This window comes from Takifugu rubripes, chromosome 6 (assembly GCF_901000725.2).
Source record: "Takifugu rubripes chromosome 6, fTakRub1.2, whole genome shotgun sequence".
NCBI classification, from domain to species: Eukaryota; Metazoa; Chordata; class Actinopteri; order Tetraodontiformes; family Tetraodontidae; genus Takifugu; species Takifugu rubripes.
Window position 1 is genome coordinate 5528601 of NC_042290.1, and position 14226 is coordinate 5542826.

At 45.6% G+C, this 14226-nt stretch overlaps 2 protein-coding genes across 2 annotated transcripts; one reads left to right on the forward strand and one right to left on the reverse strand.

The window, feature by feature from the left end:
• Positions 1–105: 105 nt before the first annotated feature.
• On the reverse strand, positions 106–8655 carry znf532 (zinc finger protein 532). Its single transcript, XM_003965211.3, has 10 exons — positions 8451–8655; positions 7441–7501; positions 3882–6171; positions 3547–3728; positions 3248–3424; positions 2676–2838; positions 2090–2386; positions 1867–1979; positions 1482–1614; positions 106–1401 (listed from the first exon to the last, which is right to left on the reverse strand). The coding sequence occupies exons 3-10, from the start codon at positions 6150–6152 to the stop codon at positions 901–903; spliced, it is 3837 nt and encodes a 1278-aa protein (XP_003965260.3). The 5' UTR covers positions 6153–6171; positions 7441–7501; positions 8451–8655; the 3' UTR covers positions 106–900.
• grp (gastrin-releasing peptide) lies at positions 3727–13559 on the forward strand. Its single transcript, XM_011604579.2, has 4 exons — positions 3727–3744; positions 12184–12733; positions 13026–13231; positions 13318–13559. The coding sequence occupies exons 2-4, from the start codon at positions 12580–12582 to the stop codon at positions 13369–13371; spliced, it is 414 nt and encodes a 137-aa protein (XP_011602881.1). The 5' UTR covers positions 3727–3744; positions 12184–12579; the 3' UTR covers positions 13372–13559.
• Positions 13560–14226: the final 667 nt, after the last annotated feature.

Below are 14226 nucleotides of genomic sequence, written 5' to 3' on the forward strand. Positions count from 1 at the left end.
ATTGTTAGTAAAAGGACATTTATAAGACGTTTAGACCTCAGCCTTTGATGCTTGAGACTAAACAAAGGCACTTCTGCTCCATTTCTCTTGAGGAAATCCGGAGTTTTGTTTGTCGCCGAGGCAGGTTTCATCCTTTATTAATAGAAAGAACAGATTCAAGCATGTCGAGAATGTCTAAAAGCAGCAGCGACAGCAACAAAACACATTCTACTTTTACATTTCACAGCCTTGATCTCACATGCAGTTTGAGGCCGCTGGAGTCTTTTTGTTGGAGTAGAAAAAGGGCTTAGAAAACTACAACTTTTTCTTTTCTTTGTCCTTCGTGTGACGCACGAATCGCACCACGATTACATTCATTAGAGTTCATTCTTCAGATGTTTTAATAAACATTCATTATGATTTCACATTTAAAGGAAATTAGTTTTAACTGTCATCACAAATATTAATCAATAATCCGTAGAACTGGCTTGCAGATCAGGTTCATTTTTGGTGTGAATCCACTTTCCCTTTATGTCAATAGAGAGCTGACGACAGATTAATGATATCTTTGATTGTCCCAGGTTTTGACTGATTATTCCTTTTAGACCATGTTAGAAGAGCCAAAGGTTTTATTTGAGTGAGCTATCACCACCCCATAAATAATACAAAGACGAATATACTGGACTATTCATTAGCCTCGTAATTCGAGGCTTTATATAAACCTGGGAAGTGTTACTATGAATATTTTGACATTCAGCAGCTGACTGGATGCAAATTACTGTTGCACATTTAGAGAGAAGACACAAATGGAAAGCCTTAAAATTTTTCTTGTTTTACATTCTATACATCCGGTGGCACAGCCAAATAAAAAATGTAACAATTCAACCGACTATATACATTTGAAACCGCTTTATATTCCCCTCACTTCTCTGTCAGGCTCAGTCTCTTTGACTTTATGAAGGCCATCCCGTGTGTCCTCATGTGGGTGTTCAGGCTTCCCTCCGTCTCAAACACCTTCCCACACACTTTGCACCGGGTGCCAGGCGTCCCGCCGTCATTCTCGTCCGTCACGTCCAGCTGATTCTCCTGCTGACTCTCGTCGTCGTGCGCGCCTCTGCCGTTGCACCTGGTGAGGCCCTGCGGCTCCTTCAGCCGATGGACGATGAAGAGGTGGCGGGCGAGCGAGCGGTGGGAGGTGTAGCACAGGCCGCACTGCTGGCACTGGTGGGACGAGCCGTCGCACTTGTGCTGGGGAATGTGTCCGTGGAAAGCGGCGAGGTCCTCGGTGGTGAAGCTGCAGACAGCACACTTGTGCACTTTGGGGATGTTCACTTTGAGCCTCTTTAGCGGCTGCGATTCTGAGGTTCTGGAGTTCAGTCCTGCTCCATCATCTTCGTCAGTCTTCCTTTTGGTACCGAGAGTCTGCAGAGAGAAATAATTGTCCAGGAGTCAGAGGAAGCCCATTAGAAGAATTCTTCAAATTCAAAAGCTTGCCAAAGTACCATTTTCTTGTCAGGCGAGGCCTCTGTGTGATCACATTTGACGTTCTTCCCCTCTTGGTCTTTGTCTCCGTGCGTCAGTTGAATGTGCTGATCCAGCAGCACTCTCTTCGTGAAAGGTTGACTAGGACAGTGGCTGTCAAAACACATTAGCACAATTAGACAAAATGCTAAATGGTGTGATTAGCTCCGCGCAGTATGATTAAAAGCACCAATTTCCAGGGATATCATTGTCTTTGTGTCGTGGTTCTTATACCAGAATGTGCAAATCAACTGACAAAATCAGAATGAATGCTCTTACCCCTGGTGGTAGGTTGCTGCAATGGAATGTAAAACTCAACTCTTCCTTTTTTAAATGTGTTCTAAATGTGTGAACGCGTGTACTCACGGGCAGCTGTAGAGCTTCCTCGGGCCTTTGTGTTTGAGCCGATTGTGTCGAGAAAGACTGTGGGAGGAGCTGAACGACTTGTCACACTGGCGGCACGGGTGTTTCTTTAGAATCTGCAATGCAAGAGAAGTAATGGGTCAATGAACACAGGTAGTGATCAAGTAATCAGAGTCAAGTGTTGCCCCATCTTGATGGAGGTGTCATAAAGCGGGAGGTCACTCACTTTTCCGTGTTCGTGCTTCATGTGGGCCATAAAAATCTCCCTGGAGGTGAAGAGGTTGTTACATTCTGCACATTTGTACCCGGAATCTGAAGGATTGTTGTGCTCTGAGGTAATTTTCTTCATCGGGGAAGAGGACGTCTTCTTCTCTCTGTTGCCATGGCCACCGTTAGTGCCTCCATCTTTGTTATTAGAGCTGTTGCCATTGGTGCAGTTTGAATTGCTGAGCTTGGTGCTGAGCGGGAGGTGGATGCCCAGATTTGGAGGACCCTCGATGGTCTTGATTGTTCCGTGGATGGCCTGGAAAGAGTCCAAACAGCTGGGTTACATTTGAAGAAGCTGGATTTAATTGCACAAGAAAGGTTTAGAAATTAACAGGAACATTTTCACTTTTGCTTGATGGTTGTCAAGGAGAAAACATTTTTCCAGCCCACATAACACCAGGAACACATCATCAGGGTCAGAAATGAGAGATTTGTTATTGCAAGGAGGGGGGGGGGGTCTTTGAATGGGGCTTGATTGCAGATAATTAAAAGTTAACAGCCAGGATACGACTCATGTAAAGAGGTTTAAAATGAGTCCTGCGCACCTTAATGTGGTCCAGCATGAGCTCCTTCTGCCCAAAGTGCATTGAACAGTCGGGGCATTTGAACACTGCGACTTTGTGATTGACGACATGCTGGTCGAAGTGCGTGCAGAGCAGCGACTGCAGCGTGAACACGGTGTCGCACATGGAACACTTGTAGATCATCCTGTGAGACAGCAAAAACAGCCCCGTTAGTGGTGAAGACAAAGATGCACGATGACAACTGCATCACGTTTCATACTGTTCCGTAGCTGTGAATGCAGACCAGCTGAACACCTGCTCCGAGCTCATGTGACAACACTGATAACTGATAGTTTGAGTCAAAGGTTGTCATGTGGAAACTCAAATGAAAACAAGATAAGGTGCCGTGTCTAAAACCTGCAAATCCAAGTGGGTTTGTGTAAAAGAAATGAATTGGACGTGGGTATTAAGGCCTGCTGGGGTGTGTGAATGAGTGCGGATGTGTGTGTGTGTGTGTGTGTGTGTGTGTTAGTGGCTTATGTAAGTGATGTGGGCTTTATACATAGTTCTTCTATTATCCTGTTACTGCATGAGATATTCTAATTGAAACCTACTTGGGCTCTCCTGGCTTGGTTCCTGGATGTTGTGTGGCTGCGTGAGACTGTGTTCCTGGTGCGGATTTGAAGGCCATGGGGCAGAGGGAACATTTAAAGAAAACCTCGCAGTGAGTGCTCTGGACGTGGGACTTTACCGCTGCGACATCAGTGAAGATCACACTGCAGTGGACACAGCTGCAAGGAGAAGTTTGAATTTACCTTCTTTCTCACCAGGCATAGAAACAGTTTTCCATTGTACTTTTTATTCACGGTGTATTTCAGACGGGCGCCCCCTAGTGGCAGAGCGGCACACTGACCGGTAGCCAACCCTTCGGGAGTAATGCAGGCAGTTCTTGGTGACGTGGGCCTGGAAGTGGACCGAGCGGCAGCTGGCGCCACACTCTGGACAGACGTAAGGGGACTTGTGCTGGTGGATTCGCTGGTGTGACAGGAAACTGCACTCACTTGGTAGAAGCATCTGGCAGATGGTGCATGTTTTCTAAGACAAAGAAAAGGTTGTACAATATATAAATATATATATGTGTGTGTGTGTGTGTGTGTGTGTGTGTGTGTGTGTGTGTTGTATGCACTGCTTTAACTTATCTCCTTAGAATCAACGTAAAAAAAATAATCTGCCAACAACTAAACCCACCTGCTCAGTGGACTCTGCTGCTTGTTGATAATGCATCGCCAATGAGGCATCATCCTGGAACGTTTCATTACACTCTAAGCATTTTAGCGTGTTCCTGCAGAGCTTCGAAGCATCATCCTCCAGCGGCATGGCCGCAACACGAGGGGCAGAGCATGGAGATGAGATCACAGCAGTTTGGGACCCACGACTGTTAATATTCCCTGGATTATGACTTGAAGGTGCTTGTGTTTGGGAGATCGAAGGGGTACCAATGGCTGGGCCCGAAGACGTTATCATCTGATCTGTAGGGATGGGCTTTAAAATTAGATGTGAGCACTGCATGACAACCCCTTTGTCCTTGTGCCCTCTGGCATGAGACAAGAGACTGCATTTGTTGTAGAACACTAGACTTTTAGCACAGTGGTTGCAAGTGACTTCGATGTGCACGCTGCGGCGTTCATAATGCTGCATCAAGCTCTTCTCGAGAGCAAAGGAGTCCCCGCACTCAAGGCACTTGTAGCCATGCGAGGGCAGAGCAATACACGCTAACGTAGGCGGAGACAGGTTTGGGACGTACACAGGGACGGGGTTCACGCTGCTCAGAACTTTATTGAAGGCGTCGACGACGGAGCTTTGGGAGCTGGCAAACACTTGAACCCTCGAGACTTTCTTTGAGTCCAGGCCAGCGAGGACCGCCCTCTGCTTCCGCTGTGACGGCAAGCTTGATGGTGGTTTGGAGGAGGACAGCACCTGGTGAAGGTCACACATGGCGGACGACACGCTCTGTGGGAGAAGATTGAGGTTGCTAAGATGAACCGTCTTTGGCACGAGTTTGGCATTAGCCAGGCTGGAAGCCGGCACCACGACAGTCTGCTGCTGGATGGCATTAGCGGCTTTTATGATGGCGCTGCTGGCGCTCTGCACAGACGCTGCAGAGATGACTTGAGCTTTGACGGTGGTGTTGTTGGCCAGCTTCAGGTTGATGATTTGGGAACCGGCCGTCTTGACTGCCGAGACTGGGAGGAAAGCTGTAGCAACAGGTTTAATAGTCATCTGCTTGGTTATTTCAATGGGAGCTGCTGTGGTGGTGGCCACCACTGTGGGGGGTAGAGGGTGCTTTGTGGGTGAAGAAAAAATGCTGCCAGTGTCTCCCATGACTGAGAAGGTATTGTCACTTTTTTTTAGACGTTCTTGCTCAAACTCTGGAACGATGCTGGTGACAGTCCGCTTTATCTGCCCAGAGGAAGTCTTGATTGTTTTGATTCTGACTTTTGGGATGATCAGGCTGGTGTCTGAGCTCGAGGCGGGAGAGCCTTTGTTGCTGCCATCACTGGTGATGCTGGAAGGGCTGCCTGGTTCTTTTAGCAGCCTCTTGGCTAATTCTGGCTCCTGTGGTTTCTCTAAAGCCCTTAGAATTTCACTGGGCTGGAAAGAGTCTTTCTGGGTTGCTGTATAATCCAAAATCCCCAGGTCTGCAGCACTAGGCTTTTGCGTGCTGAGTGCTGCTGTGGCTGCTGTAGAAGAGGAAAGTTTGGCTGACGGTTTTGCTTTGACTTGAGACAAGTTGGATACATTGACAGAGCCCAATTCCTCCCCTGTATCTCTACAGTCAAGACTTTGAGACTGGACCGCAGTTTTCTTTAGTTCCTTCTTTGGTGATGCTGTTCGGGGGCGGCTGTTAGTCTTTAATCCTCCCAGAGAGCCCTTGCTGCTCGTATTTCGATCATGAGTTTGATCTCCATTAACTCGTTTTTGCTTGTCGTCACTGACCCAACTTTCAGCTTTGGGTTTCTGGTCCCGTTTCTTAGCTGTCGACCTACCAAATGATTGATCCTTCCGCTTGTCTACGAGGTCATCGACCTTTATCTTCTCATCCTCTTCGGCGCTGGAGATTGGGCTGAACTGACTGAAGGTGGCCGATTGCTTAATACAAGGGCGTTTTTCGTCCCCGGGCACCTTCCACCCATTCTTGACCCGAAGACCAGGAGCTGCATTCATGCGGCCATTATGAAGTTCATTGCCCACAGAGCGATACTGGAAATGGTTCTGACAGTGTCCATCTGTCTCGGACAGTAGTCCTCCGTGCTCTATAGTGTCAATATTGCGGATATTCTTGACAATGACGCTGACACCGATGTCCTGCCCCAAAAGGTTGTGGGTTTCTTCTTCACTGGCATTTGCTACGTGGCCAGACTCGATGGCGGCTTTTGGATCCACCATGTCAGGGATGTCAAAGGCCGCCAGCAGGTCATCGAAGTCTGGGGTCTTCATATCTCCCATGGTCTTACTCATGCTCTGGTGAGGAAATCAGCTGGATAGCACAGAAGAAACAGGAATAATGACTCATCAGGAATAATAACATCATCTGTTATTTCCCTAATTAGTGACATGGTAAAAAGGTTATTCTATTAATGAACTATATTGACATATTCAAGGTGTGTGATTTCAATTTTTAATGTTAACAAGAAGAAACCATAGTTTCAGCCAGTCATGTAAGGATGGCCAGGTTGGCGTCAGTGGTGTCATGGTGGGGTGGGATGGAGGTGGGGGGGTGGGGGGGGGTTCTCTTACTGAATTAATAACAATGGGTTCGTGTTCTCCACAGTCACCATCATTCGTTAGCGTTACTGTTTCACTCAGAAATCCGTCACACAGTAGCCAACATTAGTGCTACACGTCCTGAATATGTCATATGCTCTTATTTTGTAAAGACAGATTTGCCTTTGTTGTCACGTGGTGGTTTACAAATAATATACAGTACATACGTATGCAGTGCATGATCATTGTTCATTATAGACCATTCCAAAAAAACAAAATAACCTGGATCATGCCCTGCATTAGGTTTGAATATGTATTTTATTGCAAATATGATGACATATTATGCTTTGATCGGATATGATAGCAGCTGTACAATGAGGAGAAAAATAACAATATAAAATAAAAAAATAAAAGACATAAACGCTGGCTGATATTCCAGCTAATGACAGATGAAATGTATTTGAAAGAGGGCAAAAAAGAAACACAATTCAGCTATGGAGGGTCACTCTTTTATTATTTTTGAAGAGAATTGTCAGTCAGATGCACAAATCTAAATAATATTAATGAGACTGAATTGGATTTACATGTATTATGGGTGTTGCTGCTTTTGATCCACACGCAAACACCTTTTACCCTCTTCCATTCAGCCATCTCAGTTTAATCTGAAACTAGACTGGTGAAGAAAAAAACAAGGTTGAGAAATTGACGGAGATGAAATGTTATGAAGGAGAAAAGGCAGACGGGCTAGAACAAGGAGGAAAATGGCTGCTGAGCTGGGTGAAGCTGCAGCACAGGCTGAGACAGGGAGGCCTGGCAGAAAAGGCAGCTAGCCACAGCCACGACAGCCAGAACAGCCTGACGTAGAGACAAAATGAATGTTAAACACAGACGGATGTGAAAAATGCACAACACAGACCCCTGTTCACAGCGGCAGCAGTTTAATAGAAATGCGTGATATGTTGAGAGACGGTGTGACGGACTGCCACGGTCAGCAAACTGAATGTAAAACAACAATGGTGGAAACATGCATGTCACTCCTCACCCTCTTGCCTGCGTCCCTCTGCAGCCTCTAGGCAAGCCTCCTTTATTTCCTTCCTTCCATCCTGCAACAAACACAGTCACAACACTACTAACCCACAAAAAACAGCCATCCACCCCACCCTTCTGGGAAAAAAACGTCCCGTTTCTTCCCAACCAGTCGAAGGCCCAGAGCACAGGGTCAGGTTACATCCATCTGCTGAGTGTCGCTGCTCCTCGTATGCTTTGCCCTGCATTTCTAGCCGTGCACACACATACAGACAGATGGACCAGGCTCCTGCGTTTGTGTGCGGGCTGCAGATTCACAGACTAGTCAGCCACGTATCCCTGCCCTCGTCCCTTCCCAGATCTCCCTGCCCCCCTCGCTATAAGCGGCGTCGCGCGTCGACTTCCAGCCAGCAGCGGCAGCCAGCAGCAGCAGCCGCGGCAGGCTCTGCGCCATTGCGGCTGCATGTGAAGGGCTGCCATGGAGGAGCCCATGCTACTCTGTGGAGCACAGAGATTGTATTGTTCCTGCCAGACCTCTGTCTGCCTCAAACCGGTTTTAACTGGTTCCGGTCATCTCACATAAAGCCCCGAAATGCAGCTTGGCCTCAGAAGCACACAGGCAGAGGCGACGACCTCACCTCCAGGGAACATTGCCACGTTTTCCACGGAGGCAAAAGCATAGTTTGTAGATTTAGTGAAGGTTTTTAAGAAGCTCACAGGGTTAAAAGACTAATTTCAGAGCAGGAGGAAGAGGCCAAAGGAGACAGCACAAGCTAGCACAAAAACGCAGGGATTTGCAAAGCAATTCAAAGAGATCATTCTAGCTCTGACTTACATCTGGTGCGGCAAAATACACAAACGGAAGGAAAGAAAACCCCAAAAACCAGAGGAACTAACGTGGCTGTATCACAATCACGCATGCACCTCTCAGCACGGGTCCCAATCACGTGCCAGCCCTGCTCACATGCTGCCCAACAGACACGATACGTGCATGGTCATGCATATGTAGGTGCAAATGTGGCATACCCTGGACAGATTTCTTTTCCACCCTGAGGGATTTTCAGGAAGATCTGTCTTCCTGTCGAGGCCTCAGCACCTGCCTTTTCTCAGCCTTAACCATTGCAGGACTCCAGTCTCCTACCCTCCTTCTCACTGGGACAGTCCTAGATTTTAGTCCCAGTCCAGGCCTTTGCTTCTTCTGGAGCCCCCACCACCTCCACCTCCACCACCGCCACCCCTACGTGCGTGCATGAAGGGCTGGACAGAGAAAGGGGGCAGTGTTCAGCAGGCAAATCAGGCCTTTTGTCTCCGTCTGTGCAGGCGGGGGTGGGTGATTGGGTGGGGGGGGGGGGGGGGGGGGGGGGGGGGGGGGGGGACTCCTCTATCTGTCTCTGGAGAAGCAGCATCAGCAGCTGGTGCAGAGAAAGAGGAGGGAAACGAAGACAGAGGGAGGTGGGGGAGACGCAGAGGAAGAAAGAGAAGTAGAATACATATAATTGTTTGTGTTTCAGGCCTTTCTCTCATAGGATTTAGCAGAAAATGCAGGATTCTCTACCAGGTGCCACAACTGGTTTAGGCCCATGTGTCCAAGTAAATGCAGGCCCTCTGTAAATTATCTGACTTTGGTTTCTTATAAATGCATGTTTTAAAAAACCTTTTCTGATAAATACACTCTTGTGCCGACACACCCAGCACAGACATAAATGCAGATGATGAATGACCGGCAACTAAGCTTAGAATTACATGTCATAAATTCGAGGTGAGCACAATACTGATTCATGCATCCATAGAAAATGAGACTGTAAAATTGACAAAGCCGTATTTCAGTGTGAGGAAATGGCTAAAACAACCACACAATCAAACCAAGCATTTGCTAACCTACCTGGGAGTGCAGAGGGAGCTGAATCAGGCAGTCTCTTTTTGGCCTGCTGTCAGTCCTTGTTACATCTGGCAGAACTATTAAAGGCAGCCATGGACGTTGCTGCATTCATTAATTAGCCTGCATTGTGACAGCCTGTGCCACAGTCATTCATCAGACAACACACATGCGTTTTCTCCACTGGAGAGCGGCTGGATTTGTGCATATGTGCATCATGAAAGGCCCACACGGTGCCTCCTGCCTCTACAGTGTGACAGATTCAGTGCAGGAGAGGCTGAGGTGGCTGCACTCCCCACCCCAAAAAGACACAGTCACATGACGTCACATTGTCTACATTCATGATGGCTGCATGCACCAAGAGGAGCTGTTGTGCTCCATTTTCTGCTATTTCTGGTATGCAATATGAAAAAATGAAAACACACACACACACACACACACACACACACACACACACACACACATGCACACTCACACACATATCAAGATACCATGATTGACTTGTGTGATGGATTATTGTCATGTGCTATTTGACATTTTTTAAGGCCACTCTTTCATGTGATATTGACATGAAATCACAGCTAAAGTGCTTGTGTATGTCCAGGATCTACTCCATTATGTGTGGCAGATGCTTTCCACAGACATTGAAATAAACAATGGATCTGCTTCTCTAAGGCCTTAAATTAACTGATTTTCAATTTCTCATGGGGGATGGGATCACCAATGTAATTATGATTAAATCAAAACAGTGATTAAAACAGGTCCAAGGATGTTCAGTTCCCTAGCATCATTTTCATATAGATTTGAATAGTTCACCTATTGATTGCTTTGGAAGGAGGTGCAGAACATGCACAACTGTAACCCTAAGCTGAATAAATGTGGAGAATGAATAAAAAGTAGATGATTAAACATGTCAGCTGACTTACTCAAGCCAGTGACGAACAGCAATGACCTCACAATGGTAAAGTGTTCCTTTGATTAGCACTTTTCCTGTGAAAAGTCTTTTTTAAATGGCTTTAACTACTCACCAAACTGTATGAGTCATGACAGCACTGTCAGAGCACTTAAAGCATCGTCTGACACTTGAAAAGAATGAATAAATGGAAGATCAAATTAAAAAGGCAAACATTTTTCCAGAAAATCAAATTAAAAAGGCAAACATTTTGCCAGATTTAGATCGCTTGCTGTTTAGTAGACTGAATAAATAGCATTGACATCACATTTCAATATTATTATGTCGTTTTGTAAAGAAAATAAAGTAATAACAGAAAAGAATGGTTAACAGACGTGTTTTAGAACTAAATGGCTAAACACTGCCATCTGTTGGTAGAAAAAGAATTTCCTCAAGAGACGAGAAAAATATATTAATATTGCAAGTGTTTTGGAATCTACACAAACTCTAACCTCATATTTTTATCAAATTGCTCTTACTACGTGTTCATTATTTTTCATTCATTCATTATTAGGTTAATAATTACATTTCATTGTTTGCACTTTTAATCTTTATATTAACTCATTCAATAATAGAATTACAAGCTCCCATATTGAAAATGGCGGTGCCACCACCAGCAAATCTCAGTCCTAATGGTTCGGTTGTGTTTGTGTGACACTGCAAGGGATCAATCAAGGCAATCAGCCCTGGCTCATTAGCGGCTCAGTATGTAGCATTGGATAACGCTTTTATAGTTTTGTTTTTTTTCACTTTGGCTATTTTCTTTTTCCTAATAGTGATGCAAAATATATTTATTAAAGAAGAATTCAGGTACAGAATGTCTCTGAAATTTGGTCGTTTCCACTTTCTTCTTAGAATGTGATCATAAGGCAGGATGTTGTTGGCTCTGATAAAAGCAAACCCAACAAATATCGGCTATGGCACCGTCCTCTCTGATACTGCCCTCTGATCACCGAGGACTCTTCGGCTTTGTTAAGGTCACGGCTGGATGGCGGTACGACATGTTTCCAGGCAGATACTCTCCGCCATGTTGCTGGGACGTGTTTGTCGGGTCGTGACCTGACAGCAGCCCGAGGATGCGCTCAACCTTTTCAACACAAAATGTTAGCCACCTGCGAGGACCCCACGTCTTTCCTCAGCTGTTCTCTGCTTCCAGTCGTACGTCTGTCAGGACAGTTATGAGAGGCATCAGTCAAGTATGCAAAATTCACCAAGTGATGTCATCACCGGTGTTTTTCCCCTGTAGTTGACCTTTCCATGCAATTAAAAACCCTGTAATTACCCATTCAGAGGAATGATACTCGCTGTTTGCTGTGTTGTTTCTTTGTGTTACACAAACAAGGCAGGTGCAGCACACAGCAGTTATTTGTCACCGTGGTGGTTGCCAGCGCGAACACTGAAGATTCCAATGATTTTGGAGTTCCAGAGAGTCAAATGTCAGGAGGTCAGCTGGATCTGGGGGGATGGGGGGTTCCAGGAGGTCCAGTTATCTGTATTCCATAACATAAAGCATCCCTCATCCTAGTCTTCAGTGTGTTCATCCATCCCGAAAATAAAGGCAAAATGCAAAACCATATGTCATTCACAGGCTGTGAGTGGGGGATTAAATCAGAACGCTTTCTTTCTCTATTTTTGAAATGTGAGTTCTCTCCTTTTGAAATATGCCAACGACACATTAGCTGCCTTATTTATTTGTTTATTTACACCAGTCACTGGCGTAATGACTGGTCACCAGGGTCAGTAAAGAATCACATTAATGCTGCTTGTCACTCTACTAGGTTCAATAAACCCTACATCCATTTAGCCCTCATCAGCACTTTATTTTTAACACACAGGCCTTAAATCTGTCAGAGCTCAGTGGTGCAGATGCTATGTGGTAGGTCGTTATGTCCTGATGACGGGTGTTTTTTTTATTATTGTTATATTTCCAGGCTTCTTTCTCTCCTCACCATCCATCGCCGAGTCGGTCCCCGAAACGGAAGCAACTCCAAGTTTCGTCACTCATCGTGAAAATGGCCACAGTCACTCAACAAACACGAGTGAATAATAATTACACAGCAGCCTATAATCATTTGTCATCAGCCACTTTCTCCACGGCGCTCCTTTAAAGTCCCCGCTGACGCACAGCTGGATCAGAAGACGCGTTTAACTTTCGTCATTAACCATTTCGACGAAGAACTTCAACAGTTCTGCCACTGGAGACGCACTCTGGCCCCTGTGTGCATACTCTCGCCGGCAGTAACGCGGACTATGGTTTCGGTTTAGGAAAGTTAGACAAAGCTAAAAAATCTGCGCCTGGTTTAGATCTGACTCTGAGCTGCAGGACCATGGGCGGAGTGTGCGCTTGCTTCTCACGGAGCTGCAGACCTCTGTGGCCGCTCTTCATCATTCTGGCTGCACTTCCTCTGCTGCTGGACTGCTCAGAGACTTCTGCAGCAGTCGTTGGCAAAATGTATCCCCGCGGGAATCACTGGGCTGTAGGTAAGAGAAGCTGTCTCCATGCTGTTTGGTCTGCTGGGGGGACCTTGCTCCAGTGTAAATCCAAATGTTTGTGACCAATTCTTGTGTATAATAATGTAAATCGAAATTAAATATCGTCTTTTCTTATGAAGTGACATTTTTCAATCTCGTGTTGAAATTTAGCAGAAAAATAAGCAACACTTACAAAATAAAATTAGTTTAAGAAAGTAAATCGGCAGTTTCCTTCTGGTACGCAGCAGCACTCGGGATTTTAGGATAATTAACACCCTTTATGCCATTATTTACATTCCAGGTCATCTGATGGGGAAGAAGAGCTTGCCTGTAGTACAGGAGACAAATAGTGACTACATCACATCCTCAGAGACAGCGAGGGTCACAGAAATGGACCGGTACCAGGGCCTGCTGGAGGCTTTGATGCTTCCAAAGAACCCACAGCGCGATAAGAAGCCAAAGACTGCAGAAAACCTCCTGGCAGAAGAGGCCAAATATCTCCGAGAGGTCGGTTAACGAAGTCTGTTCCACTTAATGCGTGTTTAGCGGTGATTTCTGAAGATCTGATCGATCTGTATGTTTCTGTTCGGCAGGTTTCGAATCTGCTTCTTCTGGCATTAAAACTGCGAGACGAAGACTCTGTCTGAGTGCAAGGCGAATTCATCATAATTAAACACGCCTGCATTGTATTTATTATTTTCTGATATAAACACCGTAAACTCCCCATCATTATATCTCCCAGACTGATTATATTGATATTATGCACCAGTTAAATTTACAGAATAATCTTATCTTGCTGTAACCCGAGAATGCTGAATAAAGACAATGTTGTTATAACTGCATTGTGGATGTCTGATTGTGTTTGACGCGTTCAGGACCCGGTTTTGGCCACACGGCGGCGCCATTTATCAATGATGACAGCATCTCTTGTACCATAGAGAACTAAAACTTCCCAGTGAACTTCCATGATTCTTCTGTGCAATGTGTAATTTAGAACGTCAGGGTGATGGAGATAGTGGCGGCGGGGCGCCGTTTTTAGCTCCCGGGGTCGCGGACAATAAAAAATGCTAATTGATAAACATTTTGGTGGCGCATCGTTTTGCTTTAAAAGCAAAGCAGTTTTCTCCTTTTGATTGGCTGATTGATTGGCAGACAATGGAGGAACAAGCTCCTCTCACCCCGGCATTATGGGTCTAATCCCACCAACGACTGGGATGAAGTTTACAGGAGGTATTGAGGAAGAAAGAAGTTGGTTAACAAGCCAGTTCCCTGAAAACAGAGAGAGGAAGTCCGACCTTTTTCTATTAGACTCAACCCTCATAGTGATGCTGCAACAAACAACAGGTGGAGCTTCAAATGTCTGAATAAACACAATAAATCAGCGTCGAAAGTTGAATTTACTTTATTGTTTTGTAGGGTTTAACGTTAAATACCAGCTAGAAATGTATCATCATTTCTATATGCGGCGTTTTCCCCGATGTGATGCATAGCCGACATTAATG